This window comes from Sander vitreus, chromosome 10, assembly GCF_031162955.1.
Source record: "Sander vitreus isolate 19-12246 chromosome 10, sanVit1, whole genome shotgun sequence".
Classification (NCBI taxonomy): Eukaryota; Metazoa; Chordata; class Actinopteri; order Perciformes; family Percidae; genus Sander; species Sander vitreus.
In genome coordinates, this window is record NC_135864.1 from 22,817,468 (window position 1) to 22,833,883 (window position 16,416).

General features: G+C 40.8%; 2 protein-coding genes across 6 annotated transcripts; both read right to left on the reverse strand.

The window, feature by feature from the left end:
* Window positions 1-1,481: 1,481 nt before the first annotated feature.
* On the reverse strand, window positions 1,482-3,081 carry LOC144525007 (uncharacterized). Its single transcript, XM_078261509.1, has 3 exons — window positions 2,727-3,081; window positions 2,266-2,354; window positions 1,482-1,921 (listed from the first exon to the last, which is right to left on the reverse strand). The coding sequence occupies exons 1-3, from the start codon at window positions 3,013-3,015 to the stop codon at window positions 1,829-1,831; spliced, it is 471 nt and encodes a 156-aa protein (XP_078117635.1). The 5' UTR covers window positions 3,016-3,081; the 3' UTR covers window positions 1,482-1,828.
* Window positions 3,082-6,191: 3,110 nt separating this feature from the next.
* On the reverse strand, window positions 6,192-15,858 carry LOC144524596 (cytoplasmic polyadenylation element-binding protein 4-like). Of its 5 annotated transcripts, XM_078260964.1 has the most exons (13): window positions 15,731-15,858; window positions 15,270-15,391; window positions 13,672-14,794; window positions 13,445-13,543; window positions 12,568-12,661; window positions 10,488-10,538; window positions 9,388-9,411; window positions 8,777-8,953; window positions 8,413-8,502; window positions 8,183-8,301; window positions 7,370-7,484; window positions 7,105-7,286; window positions 6,192-6,959 (listed from the first exon to the last, which is right to left on the reverse strand). In XM_078260964.1, the coding sequence occupies exons 3-13, from the start codon at window positions 14,737-14,739 to the stop codon at window positions 6,732-6,734; spliced, it is 2,247 nt and encodes a 748-aa protein (XP_078117090.1). In that variant the 5' UTR covers window positions 14,740-14,794; window positions 15,270-15,391; window positions 15,731-15,858; the 3' UTR covers window positions 6,192-6,731. The 5 variants fall into 5 exon arrangements, with proteins under 5 accessions (XP_078117090.1, XP_078117091.1, XP_078117089.1 ...); XM_078260965.1 differs by lacking the exon at window positions 15,270-15,391 and having other exon boundaries at window positions 12,568-12,658; XM_078260963.1 differs by lacking the exon at window positions 15,270-15,391.
* Between the last annotated feature and the right edge of the window lie 558 nt (window positions 15,859-16,416).

Sequence of the window (16,416 nt, forward strand, 5' to 3'; positions counted from 1 at the left end):
TGCCATTTTCAAAATGTTTTTTTGTGCTGAATCAAATGTGTTATGCTCACTATTCATGTCGTAGCTGGTTGGCTTGGTTCCAGACTTAAAACTCTATATATAAGCAATTTTCGAAACGTGAATGAAACAATTGAATGGGGAAAAACACTTCCGGAGACAGAGCCGAAAAAAAGTAGGCGGTCACTGTTGAGCTCTATTCACAGCTGTTGTAATTATGGCTCCTTCACTAACAACTTCTCTGGTGTATATTAATGCACGTACTGCACTTTCAGACGCAACGCTTCCTTGAGCTTTAGTGAGAACTCTGATAAGGGCCGCCATGTTGTGTTTAGAGCAGAAAAGGGTAAAGCAACTGGCCTCTAAACACAGAGGCAATGAGGCCCATCAATCAAAACATTAAGAAACTACAGAACAATTTAAGGTAAATTGTCCGTGAGTTACCAGCAATTATTTTACTGTTAAAAAAAAAAAATCACAGCCATATGCTGCTCTCAAGTTGATTTTGTAATATAAATTCTGATAAAAGGAGTAAACCTCTGGTGACACATTCATCGGTGAAACGGTCATAGTTATTCAATATTATTCACCACTTTTTGTTTACTGATGAAAAACGCTACAAACTGATTGAACAATGACAATAAAGCCAGTTGACTTTATTAATATCAAGAATTTGTAACTGTATCTTGTAACAGCGGCTGACAATGAGCAGCTGTTTGTAACCATTCACGCAGCCAAATAAGGTCAGCTTTTAGGACAATCTACAATCAACTAATTAGTCGTATGGAAATATTACTAAACTCATAGAATCACCACACAAGCCACTATTTGAAATGTAAAATCTAACTTTTTTTTTGTGTGTGAAAAATATAATACTTATGCGCACCATTAAAACAAGGATGATGTACCACCCACGAGTACAGGCATTCATTTGTTTCCTGATGTTAGTATAAAATTGGCTGATGAAATGTCTGTGAGTGGGGTGTAAACAGGAGTGAGCCTACAGTATGAGAGTCTATAGTATGACTGAAAACTATCACAGCAGACAATGTTATTAGAGGAGGTGGTGCCCTCTGGTGGATAATTAAGAGACATTTATCTAAGATAATTTAATGCCAATTTCTACAACATGGTGTACTATGGATGGACTCAATATCATAAATAACTGTTCAATCTCATGCACAACACAACTTTATGACAGTATTTAACAAAGTTGTTGGTAGTGTTAGAATACTGGTACCGTGTACATCATATTTTGTCCATTCATTGTAATTAAAGGGGACAAAGTATTACTTACAGTATGTACACAATAGAATATAATATAATATATCATTATATATACTATATTGCTCTGAAACAGCCTTACACTGAACAGTAAAAGCTTTACAGAGGCAGCGTGTGCTGCAGTGCCTCTACACTGGACTGCATTGACGTGTATCTAACTTGTGTAACAGCAGCGAAAAATCTTAATTTCAATACATCATGTAAAAAAACGGACTAATTTGAATACAAATTGCACATCGATTTGAATATGGACTCTTTTAATAAAACAACGCTGTTACTTGAACACTGTAAAAGACTGTTCTCTATGGCAAATACATTGTTATGCAGATTGCTTTATGATCTCACAGCACATTAGCAATGAGCACAAATATAGATGAACCACCACCGTTTGCCTTGTTGTAACATTGGTTTTCAACATCCTATGCTTAAGGAACTATCCACTTGTAAGAACTTTGATGTGGAGAAATACTTATGTCTTTTAGATACAGTAAGGTAAAGGTAAGCGACCTGCCATGGTTGTGGGCCATTTCAGTCAGTCATTGCAGCCTCAGTTGGCCTGGCTGACTGTGACCAGCCTCTGCCTGATGAGCTGGTTCTCCTCCAGCATCTTGGAGATGGTCCTAAGAACTGCAAGCTTGGCCTATCCAGGACAGGGGACACATTCCCAGGAAAAGAAAGAGGGAGTTATAAAATATCTTGGTAGTCTGGGTACAGAGGATACAATGTACACGTGTGTCTGCATGGTGGACGAGGATAAGTAGGCTCTACAAAGTTTTCGACTACAATTGTTGGTTGAACTTAATAGCGAAAGCTCAAAGGGAAACTGGTTCTCTTGAAATTAAGTTACAGTCAAATATGCATACATGGTATGGCATAATTCTGGATATTTTAGTGGGTCCAATAGAATTATGGAATTTACATGTTATCATGTTTCAATTTTGTTGTTTTTTATTAAGTTGAACACAAAACTGTTCAAGGGCCTACCTTTTCCTTCTGGTTTATTGCAGTGCTGGTGGGTTTTTGGGTGAATAAGTAAACATCTCCACCAACAGAGTCAGAATTAGTGCCAGCACCTAAAAACAACACATACATGTCAATATAAAGCTTCTGCTGACAGTTAGCTAAGTCTAACGTGCACATTATGCAGCACTAGTTCATATCTTATTAAGGCTGAGTTATGAGTGTGATATTTCATTGTCTAACGTTAGCTGGCTACACCCATGATCAAGATCATTTAAACCACAGTCATCCAGTTGTAAGATTCTGACCTTTGAAAAGGTATTTGTGATAATGCGTCTGTGTGGTTAACTTGAGGTTTTATGAAATAAAGGGAATTCACTCCTGTGCACAGCTGTCTTGCAAGTTACTGCAAGACTGCTAGCTAGCTAGCGTTACAGCTAACCTAACTAGCTACCATTAGCTGACTCATTTAGTTAGCTAGCTACCTCCTTGGCTCACAGTGGTCTTGATTTTATTGGCGGCGGCCTCTACCATCCATCTCGGTGTTTTGTCCTTCTTTGTCGCCTTCTTGGACAAAGTGCTGTTGTTGAGTTTTGGAAATTTGACTTTTAAATGGAACCGACTTTTTTCACCTCCGACTTTGACTTTACACCTACTGTTCCCGCCCTTGTCCCGAGAGGGGGGCTCTTTCGGGTACATAGTCTTGTCTTGTCGTGGTTCATCTCTTTGACTGGAGCCAAAACAAGGGACATACACGGTCCTAACTGGCGGCATATTTCCCCCTCTAAACTAGAGACTGACAGAAGACACAGAATACACACTTGCTGTAGCCTTGGCCAACTGTCTGGATCAGAGACAGAGACTGTACTACAGACCTAGACTGGACTGGACTGTTTTTCTTTTTGGGAGTCAGCCAGCAGGTGGCACTGAGTACTATCCGGGTAACGTCGCTTCCAACCAACAAGCAGTTTGTGTCAAAAATGTTTAATTATACATCCATGAAAAATAAATACATCGTTACTAGGTGGTGCTTATTGTATGTAGCTTAATCTATTAACAATGCATCACAATGAATAGCTCATCAGAAGTCTTGCATGTCAAATTTTAATTTGTAATGTAACTAGTAACTATTTAAATGTAGTAGAGTAAAAACTACGTTTCCCTCTGTATATAGAGCATGGACTGTAATTATAGCTCGAATATTTCAAAAAATATAAATAAATAAATAAAAATACATGAGGTTTAGATGGAGGATTAAACCACTATGTATTTGGAAGACCTCCCTGTTGTAATAAGCATTTCATAAAGTGGTATTGTGTTTTTATGTATTAGTGTTATAAAATCTCATGACATTTTGTTGCTGGGGCTTTCATTAGACTAGAAAAGGTTTGTTGGGACAAAAGAGGAGGTGTAGGCGAGCTAAATAGCACTCACCAAGGCCTGAAATAAGCCTCAGCATATAAATACCTCTGACCTGATTCAACATAGCCCACCAGATGTGCCAAAAGAATTGCTATCACACAACAAATGGCATCAGGTGCAAGACTCCCATTTACTAGAAAACCTTTAGGGGGCAAACCAGTTAACAAGGGCTACTCAGAAAATACTAAAATAAAAAGGAGAAAGCCTTCATTCTTAAATCAACATTCGGCATATCATTCTTCCTCACAGCTGTTTTATTCGTTCAACAACTCACATTACAAATACTTCAAATGTATGCATACAGTTACAAACAGTTGGCAGCAAATGAATATATGACATTAGATCTTTGTTTTTACTTCAATACTACAAACCAACTATAAAAACTGACGTCTGTATTGTAGCGTAAATTAATCAGGAAGAAAATATAAAAAATTGGAACTTACGTATAAATGTGAAATGACTTAATAAAAATCAAAATGATATCAGGTAAAAAAAATAAAAATAAAAAAAAAGTTAATAAATATAACCTTCCCAGCATACAATTAAAAACTATTGAAATTTTGCAATCAATACTAACAGACATAATCATTATTCTTTTCATCTGAAAATGTGGAGCACAATACAGCAATTAGAAAAACTAGACACATCAACGAGTTTAACACATCACCCCAAAAATATAACAAAAATCTGATCAAAATGATAGTTATACATTTCAATTGAAAATATAGCAAATGCTAAATACATTATCGACCTAGTATATACAATGTTTTCAATCACAGTAGCATAGTAGTAGCAAAATAAGTAAATAAGCACAAAACTAATGTTTAAAAATAAATTCAGGTATAAATTAGTTTTTTTTTCTTTTTTCCTTGCAGACATCAGCATGAACAATAGGAAACAAATAATGTGTAAATGACTGCATGGTTCGTATGGATTAAATGACTTACACTGCGGCGACTCGGTTCTGGAAAGAATAAGTATTGCACATAATGGCTCAAAGTTAACTTGCAACATTAAATCACATTCAGGTTATGTCCCAAAGCATGCCACATCACAAAGGGGGTCAAGTGATCAAGTCTCCTCACCTCTGTCCTACTGAGTGTCCTCTACATTACAAAACACATCCAAAGTGTTGTCACTGTGTAGATTGCATAAACATCATATCTGTGTAAGGAAGGCAGACTCCATCATGTAAAGAGAGGCTACAAGAGAGGTGATCTCAAAGAGATAAGGAAAAGAACGTTAAAAAGGAAAAAGGAGATCTAGTGCATTACATTAGGTCCTGCATTAACGCTAGCCATGTTATTTCTGTATTACATTATGCATGCCAAGAATAAGTAGAACTTACAGGCAGTCCCAGAAAGAGGATCTAAATATTCAAACAGCTGATATCCACTCCGGTGATAGAAGGGAACATTTCACATTGACCAAAGCCAAAACATTTACCCTATGGATAATCTTATGGACTACACCTAGGAGCAGAATATCAGAATATATTTTCAAGACTATCAAAATCAGTTTAGAAAGGTCTTGTCATGCCTTAGGATCCTGTAATTAGGTTTATTAGGACAGAGGAGAATCCATATATGACTGGCTAATGATAGCCTTATTTCTTATTTTTTTTTAATTTTTTTTTTTTTAAATCTACAGAATCACACCTATGCACCAGACAATTTCAGATTTACCAGCACTTAAATATATAAAAGCTAATTGAAAATTATATTAATATCATTCATTTTCTTTTTTAAATTAAGTTTACCATAAATGCAGATCTCTTAGTAACAAAGGTACAAAATTATTTTTCACCAAGTGAAAAAAATGAGGTATTGCAAAAGGAGTTCTCCCATCTGTGAAAAAATGTGCCTAAAATGACTATTGAAAAAAATATTTAGAAAAGTAGTGCATAATAAATGTATATATGTTCATGACAAAATAATCAGCTATAAAACACTGTACAAAAATCAGCAGGCCATGTATAAAATAATATCTTTATCTCTGTGACAGCAAATTCTAGCTACTACCATATCCAACCACAACACTTGTGATAGAAGCTCCAGTCATGGTAGAGCGTGCAGTGGTACACCATGAGGACAGCTCAGGAGACTGGACTGTGCGTTCCCATTAGTTTGTACTACATTAGCATGTTAGCTTCCAGTGCTAATATCCCTGACAATATAAAGTGAGCAAATACTACTGTCAATACCTGAGCCCTGAGGGCTGTGTCTTTATTAGCCGACACCCACAAACCGAAACTCCAGACAACTCCAGCCTTTCCTCCGCCGAATGACAAGAGGACACAACATTATCCTGAAAACCCCTCAGATCAACATTGGATTTGATGATGTGTTTTTTTTTTATTTATTTTTTTTAGGCCAATCTTTGGTTTGCCCTTTCTGGTTACAAAGTGTCGACTTCTAAACCAAAACCTAGAAACTCATGCCAGCAATCAAAAAACGCATGTGCCAGACTGAGGGGAGATTTTGTTATGTGACGTGGCCTGATGCTATACACTGAGCTTCTTGAAAAACTCGATCGTCCGACCGTCTGAAACAGTTTTGCCTCCTCTGTTCAACCCAACCATTTGCGCTCAAACCTTTGGTAAATGGTACAGTTGTTCTCTAATCCTGCAAGCGAAAAAATAAGAAAATGCACCCTTCTTAAACTCAACTTCCATAGTTAGTATACTGATTTAGGTATGATGAACCTCACTTAAATTTTATGTTACTCTTGACAACAAATGTAAGCAGCTTTGCCAGCTAACACGAAAAGAAAGTACAGTCAAGTCAGAAAACATCTAAATCCAAATCTAATGCATCCATATGCTCATGCACACTTAAAGTCAAAACATAAATGGGATTTCACTCTCTTCTTAGCATTTACTTCTTTTAGAAGGCCCAATTAAAAAAGAAACTAAAAAATAAATTAAGTCGTTTTGTTTGTTTTTTTTAAACTTAAAAAGAAAAGTGCATTTATTTTTCATATCGTAGCCCGTACCCTTCCCCTTACTACCCCGTTTCTTTCAATCCCTCCCCGATTCTGCATCGTCCCCCGCCCCTTGCCCTCTCGCCTCAGTTCCAGCGGAAGGAGATGTGTCGCGGTCGGTCCCCCCCCTCCTTCACCAGCGGCTTGTGGAACTCGCGGCCGGCCCGGGAGTGGATGGCTGCCCAGCAGTACTCGCAGTAGTACTGCAGACAGGTCACGTTGGCGCAGAAGAAAGGAGCAAACTTCCCCCCGCAGCGGGTGCCCTGGCACTCGTCACACAGCTGGTCGTCCAGGACATATGGCTTCACTTCCACCTGAGATGAAATGGAAGACAGGAAAAAGTGTGTCAAAATGGAGGTCTAAAAAAAAAAATCAGATAGCTTTCAATTCATATTTTATGAACATCGACTTTTTTTTTTTTAAGACCTGAATAGGAAGCTGCTTATCAGATGGACTCACCCGTTTATCAATCTCCCCGTGCTGCAGTTGAACAAATCGGGCACTAATGGCTGCAATGTAGCTTTGCTGATTGGAGAAGGCTACTCGCCCCGCCCCTTTTGGATACTTGAGTTCAGGGTCTGTGTCAATCCCAGCGTAACACACTCCGCCATACAGACGGTCCATGATCATAGCCAGCTCCACTGGAAGAGCAATACACAATACATGGGATCAAAACAACTCCTGAGAATGCAATACAATTCAGGGTCACACAGCACACACGTACCTGCACGTAGGGGACGAGGGACACCCCCTACGAAGATAGTTTTCCTCGGGTCTAATGGCTGAGAGCCGTCCATTACAAAGTCACTGTCGTTGAGGTTCCAGGGCCGAATCTGGACCTACAAGAAACGAGATACAAAAGATAAAACAGCATTAATTTCCTCTCAGTCATGCTCTACTCCTTTGTGAGCAAGATACAGTTTGGATTGTGAAAATGAAAGGGGCTTGCTGCTTTGTGTAATATGGATTAACATATTTCTTTGGTTCAATCGTACTGCTATTGCAGGATATTGTTGTTGTTGGTGGTGGACTGTGGCAGGGGATTTTTACCAGAAGCCTCTGAATGACTGAAATACTGTAGATGAACATACTAGTGAGTTCACCATATCTACATTTCGTCACGTTTTGTGCTGCAGGGCTCAAAACTGCCATGTCTACGTAAGAGTTCATAATATAACTGAACAAATAACTAACTAAACAAACTTTACAGTTGAAGTGAGACTTCAATTGTGAATTTTTGGTACCTCACATTTTTACCAGTATATTTTTCAATAAAATATTGCATTGGCCATGAGTAGTGCACTAAACCTACAGTTTACATCTGATGGATTACCACGACAAAGCTCTTATTTGGACAGACAACACAAAGGAAGCTGTACTGAACTTTCCAGTTTTCTGACATACAGTGGCAAGACACACTAAAACAAAGGCCGCTTGTGCGAGTCTATGATTTCTTTGAAATTGAACACTTAGTTTTGTACTTGCTGGGCAAGACAGATAGCAAGCATGTAGCAGCTAAACCGAACAAACCACTTACGGGCTTGTCTTTGATGGTGGGACTGGAGACACACAGGTAAAGCTTGCCATCCTCCTGAATGCAGGCATCAATCAGGGCCTGAACAGAGCTCTCGTCTTGGAACAGCAGGAATGCATATCCTGGATAGGTTTGACAAACAATGAGCGTGCACAACCAGCAGATACACATCATCACAGTGCTGTAGAGTCAAAAATCAGTCAGAAATATAATGTTCCACTGGTTTGACTCACCTTTTGGTGGGAAATAGGACTTGCTCTCCGCCTTGTGAGGCCAGTCAACAAACAAGTGACCAAAACGGCGGAAACTGGCAGTAATTTCATCTGAAAAAGTGAACTCAAATCAATCAATAATGGCATTTTGTGCTGCTTCAAAACAAAAATTAGACTTTTGAGTTGCATATGCAGTATAGCTGAAATGAGGCACTGGAGTTGTAACAATACCACATTTGTGATATTAGCACATTTACAATCAAGTCTCACAAACTATAATAAAATGTAAAATTATGAATACCAAGAAGTTCCAATATTGAAGCTTTGTTATAGCCTTTTTTTTTTTTTTTAAAAAGCATCATCTGTAGCCGTAACATGTCTTTACCTTCATCTATGTCTGGGGGCAGCCCTCCAACAAACACTTTGCGCGAATATCGCTCCACGCGTTCACCATTGAGGTGGGGGAAACAGTGGGCCGAACCAAGGCCAGCGAGCCCCTGGTCACCAGACTCGTCCTCTCCAAAAGAGCGCTCATCCTCCATGGGGAACAGGGACGAATGGCCTATTGGAGAGTACCATCTGGATTACACATATTGGCTCATATACACCAGCTTAGGGTTTTGAAAATGTATAAATATACAATGAGAAGGGAATTTGATCAGCTGTAAATACATCAATGTCAAGAAATGCATACAAAAGCAGCCATTGGGCGCTAATTTTGATGACGCAATAAAAAAAAAGCACGAGTATTAACACTACTAGGTCTTGGCAGGCAACATGGGAAGGCTTTCACGTACTGCAGAAAGCGGAGCTTAAACCTGGACAATATTCAAGGCAGAACAATCAGTGACACTGAACAGCCAAGCAGACAAACGCAGAGGCAAAACCACAAAGTCATCATTTCAGGGGTCATTACTGCTTTTTACTAAAAAAGAAAAAAAAAAAAAAAAGGAAAAAATTCACACTGAAGCAATCAAGACACATTCACATCTTTACCTCGTCTTCTGCCATAACTTCTCGCTGCATGTAAAACAACACAAAACACTCTTGAAATGGCTTTTTGAAGAAAGCACAGAATAAAAACAGCAAGGAAAACACTGGGCAGGGCTTGGAATTATGTTAGATCCTTCAGCTGAAATGGGTACTGTTTGAATTTTCACTAGCCAAAATGCTATTCATCAAATGTATCCATTTAAAGCTTTAGTGCGTAACTTTTTCACATTAATGAACGTCTGTTACATTCAAGCCATTGCCAAATGAGTTGCTACAAAGCTAATTAAGACTATCAGCGTCACACAGCGCTCTCTGTGCATTTCTCAGTAAGGCCATGTTCAGAATACCTTTTCACCAGTATCCATACACTGCAATGGATACCAAATTGGTATCAATTGGTTTTGTATAAACTAGAGAGAGACAACATGGCATGTACTTGTACCCGACAGTCATTAAATGCCTCATTAATCACTTATGCATGACCTGCATTTTTACTAAGATTGTGCAACACTTTCAGTAACTCCACACGGGACTGACGAAACGGTGCGAATCATTGTATTTGAAAATAAAATGCTCATCACTATGCATGGAAGAAATGGATGACTGGATTTTTATTATCACTACAAACATGAAGGCAAACTTACAAACGAACATCATCTGCCTCTGACAGCATACTTGTGCTGGGATTTATTTCCTCTTTGCAGTCTCTGAACCTTCCCGACAACAGTATTTATTTCCTATTTGAAGAAGCCGGTCTGGTCTGGTCTGCTTTTAGTCAGCCATTTTGTGTGTCACAGTAGTCTACCAGAGCAGTTTCCAGAAGGATCTAAAACAAGTAGCATGACTTAAGTCATGTTTACCACTTGTTTTATCTCTCAGTGATGTTATGTAATGGCCAGAGGGTTGTCTTTTGCTTTTTATTTCAAGTCACCTCACCGAATTCCTACCAACTAGGTTGAAATGGTTATGAAGGACTGAATCTCGATTCTTGACTCGCATTTAAAAAGTACTACATTTTTTTCTACATTTGGCAGACATCAATTTCAAGCCCTGACTCCTGGTACAGCACTGCATATTTGTATGCATGTCATTTACATACATACCATTCATAGGTAGAGGCCCGTCTCCACCCTGGTGAGAGAAGCTGTAGCGTCCTACATGACAAAAAAATAAACAGGAGAGGCCTCAGAACAGCATGTCAACACATTTAACTCCTTAACCTTAATGTATACATTTCTCCCCAACCCATTGAGGTTATGTTGGAATGGTTTGGGGTAATGTATTCCGTGTCTATAGGAAAAGGACCACGATAGCACCCTATTGGTGGAAGTATGAAGAAATCGGCACACAAATCATATAGTGCCTCAAATCAGGGCTGTAGTACTTGAGTCCAGACTCGAAACGCTTTTCTGTTGTCTCGGTCTCGTTGGTATTTGGACTCGTCTCGGACTCGCCAAATATTCTAGTTGGTTTCGACCGAGTCCAGGGACTAATATGCTTTTGTTCTGAAGTAACTTCCTCCTTCAAAACAAAAACCATTGATGAAGTGCGCACGTTCAGAAAACAGGTATTGGTTTAATTCAAAATCCATCTAGAACAGGTATCGAGATTGGTCGCCTGGTATACGCCTGACTGCATCATATACCTCAATCATCAGGTATCAATCGTTTGCATTTTGGACACAACAGACACAATGTCAGCGAGCACCTTGTACTATGAAGTCTTCAAGTATCAAGTTCAAGAATGGGGACATTTCCATTTTAAGTAAATAATATGGCCTAATTTGTGTTACTCACATAAATTATGAGCAGGTAAGCGAGTGGTCTTAAAGAGGATTCTTTTTTTTCCTGTCTCGTATCGACTGTCTCTCATTTGGACTCGATCTTGACTAGTCCTGGTCTTGGACTCGACTACAGCCCTGCCTCAAATGTATTTCAGCTTAGTCTTACGTGTACACTGTTAGTGTAAGATCATATGCTAGAAAAATACTGGAATAAGTCCAAGATTGTGTGTTTGACTTTCAAATTATTTACGGATTTTATCATTGAAGAAGCTGTATATATATAAAAAAATAAAAATAAAAAAAAAATAATTAAGTTTCTAAATAGAAGGTACATGCATCAGCTGGCCCAGATTAGCGTCAGCTGGCTATGATGGAAAAATGGTTCTTTTACGATTGACTGTAACAAAAACGGAACTGAAATGTTTTATTAATGAGAGTTTGCTGAGATCAAGGAGTCTCCACAGCAACAAATGCTGCAGATGATTGTCTTCATGAGTTACGGAGACTAAAACGCACCAATGTACTGCAACGGAAGAACTGTAACTGATCTGAGCGGGTCTCATTAATGATATGTCCATACACCAGATTAGATGGCGACATACGTGTAAAGTTTCTGTACCGATGTGAAAACACGCAGCCATCAAAACAGAAATTCACCTAAATAGTAATTTTTGATTTTGATGGAAATCAGGAACCATCAGATCAAAGAATCTACCCAGACATGCAATGCCGGCTTTTGGTACTTTCTTGATCCTCACTGCTGTGGGCACATATTTGTTGGTACTTAAGTTAAGAGGTATTGAAAGTAGATAGCCACCTCTGCTTATACTGCATTTAAAATCATATTCTATTAAAATTAAGAGGAAAAATGACACACAGGGAGATATATTGGTACTGTCCAATAGCAAAATAGCCGAAGTAACATTATATACCTAGTGCTGGGTATCTAACCTCAACTTTTTAGAGTGGCAACAAAATTGTGCTTTTAGCATCCTTTTGGTGTCATTACCAAAACTCTGGTATGATATTGGCAACCATATTTACAGAATCTGAATGATAGCCAACCCTACATAACACTGCACTATTTTTTTTTGTGTGGTGCCATTAGTGTTTTAGTTATGTGGTGTTGCAAGACAAAAAGCCTTGCAATCATAACAATATATGCAATTGTATTGAGAAAGAAGTGTAGTCACAAGTAAACACACACCATTTTTGGGACCCAATAAGCAGCATGCACGTTCAAAGTCCTGCTGTCAACACAATCAGTTGTGAGCATTGTGAGATTAATGGCCAATTTCCATTTGCTGTCAAATACGAGCAATAAACGGCTGTATTTACCTACGGCCAGCAGTGAGGGGAAAGTATCCTTTCCTTTTCTACTGTTAAGTGTGGGAACCAACCTTTCAAGGAATCCTGCTCAGCCCTCATAATGTCAATCAGAGAGTTCTCCAGAGAGTGCATACTGAAACCATCAAAGGACCGTGTTCTCTCCTGCTGAAAGAGAGGAAGTAAACAATAAGCTTCCTCACTTCTTACATCACCATCTAAAAGCCGCACAAGATGCAAGAGCCCTGACATAGTTTGCCATGATGCTAATAGCTAATAAAAACTGCAGAGAATGTTCCCGTAGAGACCTTCAGCGGAAAGCACTGTAAACAGAGAATGGAGCCCAGAGTATGTCACACAAAATCACCTGCATATCTCTGGAATCCCATCACATCTTTCCACTGTATCTGATATAAGAAGATATGCTACTTAAGGATGCATCCTTCCACTTGGCCGATTTCAGATCAACACAAATTCTAATTGAATAGCCCTAAGGTAAAAAGATATACGTATTAGCATTTGAAACAATTCCAAGAACAAAGAAAAGCTATGGTGAGGAGTAATACAGAACACAAGTGAGGGTGCTTCACTGTGTATCTAAATGGGCCAAGAGCATGCAAAGCTGCAGTAGAGCACAAGACTTCTCAAATCAGGACAAGAGGAAGGCCATGTGATCAGAGCAGATGATAACACTGCTCTCCTTCAACGTTATCTAGATAAGACCTAAGCACACACACACAATAAGTTTCAATTCATTTGTTTAGCTGGCTTAACTGTCACGCATCCGGTGTTGCTCAATGGCTTATTTGTTGCATTTGATACACACGAGTGTGTTTAATAGGATTAATATCATTTGCCTCTGGGAGGACACACAGTAAATGTAGTTCTATTAGGCATCACGTCAAGCAAATATCTAAACACCAGCCTGAGTATTACCTGTGATATGCTCACCTGGAAAGGGTAGACACTGTCACTGCGGCTCATGCTGTCCTCCACCCAGCCCTTGTGATTGAAACCAGAGCTATTTCTGGGGAACTTCTGAGAAGGAACCTGTAGGACAGTTGGATGAGTTGTATACAAGTCTACTGACCAAATGCATTGAGTACCGTAATATCAATGAATGATAAATAACAAAAGATGTATTAGTGTTTGAGATGAGTCACGACAATCTCATCTACCTGATTGTTGGGGAAGGACTTCTTCAGCGGAGAGATGGAGTTAAGACCCGTCATCCCTCCACCTACCCCCCGCCTGTACTCTCGGACCCCCTGCGTGCCTCCCCAGCCACCATACCCACCGGGGCTCCAGGAGGTGGATGTAGGAGTGGAGGTTCCCTGGTAGCTTCCCCAAGGTGAAGGGGGCTTGCTCTGGGCAGGAGCGAGGTGGGGCAGCTGGGTGAACGGTCCGCTGCGATGGGGATGCGGAGGGAAGGAGGGCTGGGGTGGATGAGGGCTAGCTGGGGAGCGCCGGTGCTGCTGTGGGACCCCCTGACCATGGGGGTGGTAGTGTTGGGGGTGAGGAGTGGGTGGTGGGTGGTGCTGGGAGACTGGTCCAATCTGCGGGGAGAAACTACCTCCCGCTCCAAAGCCAGGCCCGGCATGGTGGGAGAAGTTCTGGAACAGCAGGGGCGGTCCGTTGGCGTTGGAGCCAGCCGGACCAAAGAACCCTCCGACGTCTTCCCCAACCACTGGAGACTGAGTGGATGGGACAGCAGCGGACCAGTTGTTAAAACTGGTCAGAGAGGATGAGGAGGAGGTGGATTGTGCACAGCTTGTACCCATTCCCAGGCTGTCCTGGTAGTCGAACCCACTTAGCACAGGGGACTCCATCCTCAGCTTCTCCTTTCCCCCACTGCTCTCCAAAGAACCCTTCTCCAATGGGCCGTCTTCAGGAAGAGCTCCATCGAGCTCTCCTAGGCCTCCCCCACCCTCCTGCTGGCCCGGGGACAGGGCCTGGGGCTGGGCCTGGACCTGAGACTTCTCCTGCATGTCTTGGAGGTCCAAGGCCTTGGACTTGTCTGACTCCAGAATCTCATCTTGCATGTTACTGTGTTGGGCTACGGCAGGGAACAGCCAAGAACTGCCTCCATTGGTAGAGCAGGTGTTGTTTACGAAGGAAGGGGGGCTGGGGGGGTTGGAGGGGTGGTGAGGGTGCTGGGGTTGAAGATGAGGAGGGATCCTTACAGGGAAAGCAGATTTGTTACCGCTGCTGTTCTTCACCAGAACTCCAAACCCGTAGTCCCCCATTTAGGACACCCAGTAAATCTTCAATTCACTTTTGGCCTTCACCGTCTTCTTTATCCTAATATGTGGGTTAAGGAGGGTCAGGGAAGGGGGGAGGAATGGGTGACAAAAAGCATAAGGCTGTTATACCTCAAGTTGATTTGGCCTCTACAATAAATAAAATAAAAACAAGCCTCGCCATACCCAATGAATGTGCTTGGGCTGCACCCTGTCTGGTCTTGTGATGCAATCAATGAGATTCAATAATTGACTCGCTTGGCCATGGATGGCCTGGATGAAATATAACACTTTCATAGCAGGCAGGCAACCACGGAAAACACCCAGCCTAACCAGCGCAGGCAGCTAACAGCCTGGGCTGGTGAAGCTTAAAGGTCGTTGCTTAGCTAGCTGCGAGCTAACAGCTGCTCCGCCACCTTCCATGTGCCCTATTAATCATGCAGATCCCAGCAGTCAATTTTAAAAAGTACGTTTATGCATTACAATGCATCCGTGAACGCACAGGCGTTGTGGTGACTTGTAGCATGGGCACTTACCGAATAATCTTCCTTTTTCAGCAATGACCTCCTCATACGCGACCATTTAAATGCAGGAAAATGTTGATGACGTCTCTTGTCTGTTCTGAATCTAGGGTAGTTCCCTTTACCAAGCCGCTAGGCTAGGAAAATAGCCGATACCGCAGAGACGTAACAGTTAGCATATTTGCAAATCAGCTGGGAAGCAATGAACGAATTCAACGGCTACAACGACTCTCGAAATTTCAGTAACGTCCACGACAGCTTTATCAACAACAGGACGACGGAATTTATGAGTGTTTAGAAATGGTGTATGGCTCTTTAGACGACCTCGTCTGTTTCGTGTCCTGTTTGTTCAATGTCACACAGCCTACCAAACCTTGTCATCATTTTTACACCTCGAAATAACGTAACGTAACCTCGACGGCTGTTCTAATGTATCGACAAACATGTGTATTCACTGATATGTCGGGCATAGCTACCTTCAGTTCGGCGTCATGACCTTATCGTTTAGATGTTGACATATTTTAGCGTTTTCCCTTTTTCTGCATTTCCTAGGCAGCCGGTGTAAATGGTCTCTTCTCTCTTCTAGATGACAGCTGGACCAGTCGGGAGACACTTCCGTCTACAAGCCCCGCCCTGCCATCAGCCACCAGCCACTGTGTGTCAGGATTTCCCTTCAGAGGCACCGCCCACTTTGTCTGAAATCTGACATTTGATTGGATTATTGTCGTGAGGTCACGCCCATAGTACGCCTTCTTAATGAATGGCACATGCACTCAGGACGTTCTCCTCCCAAATAAGGATGGCTTGAAAATAATGGGAGGAGTTGATGTAATGTAAGGAAAATACATTAAATATCCAGACGAAATTTCTAACTAAACCCTCAACCAAGACTAAAAAAAAAGCTATTTAGAGTATTGTAGGCCAATGGAGTGCCATGGTTTAAAAATCCAAGGTTTAGTATTGGTATTTGCATTTATTCCAGATGAGTTAATTTGGCTAAGCACATTTTTTTTTTACCTCCACCTAAGCCTACAGCAATTGTCCGAATAAGTATGTTGTATAGATAGATAGATAAATAGATCATTTCATTTGATATGGTTGGATATGGTATAACCCAGTCCGTAGCAAAGTACTGCAATCTCATTAAAATAAGCTGCTGCTA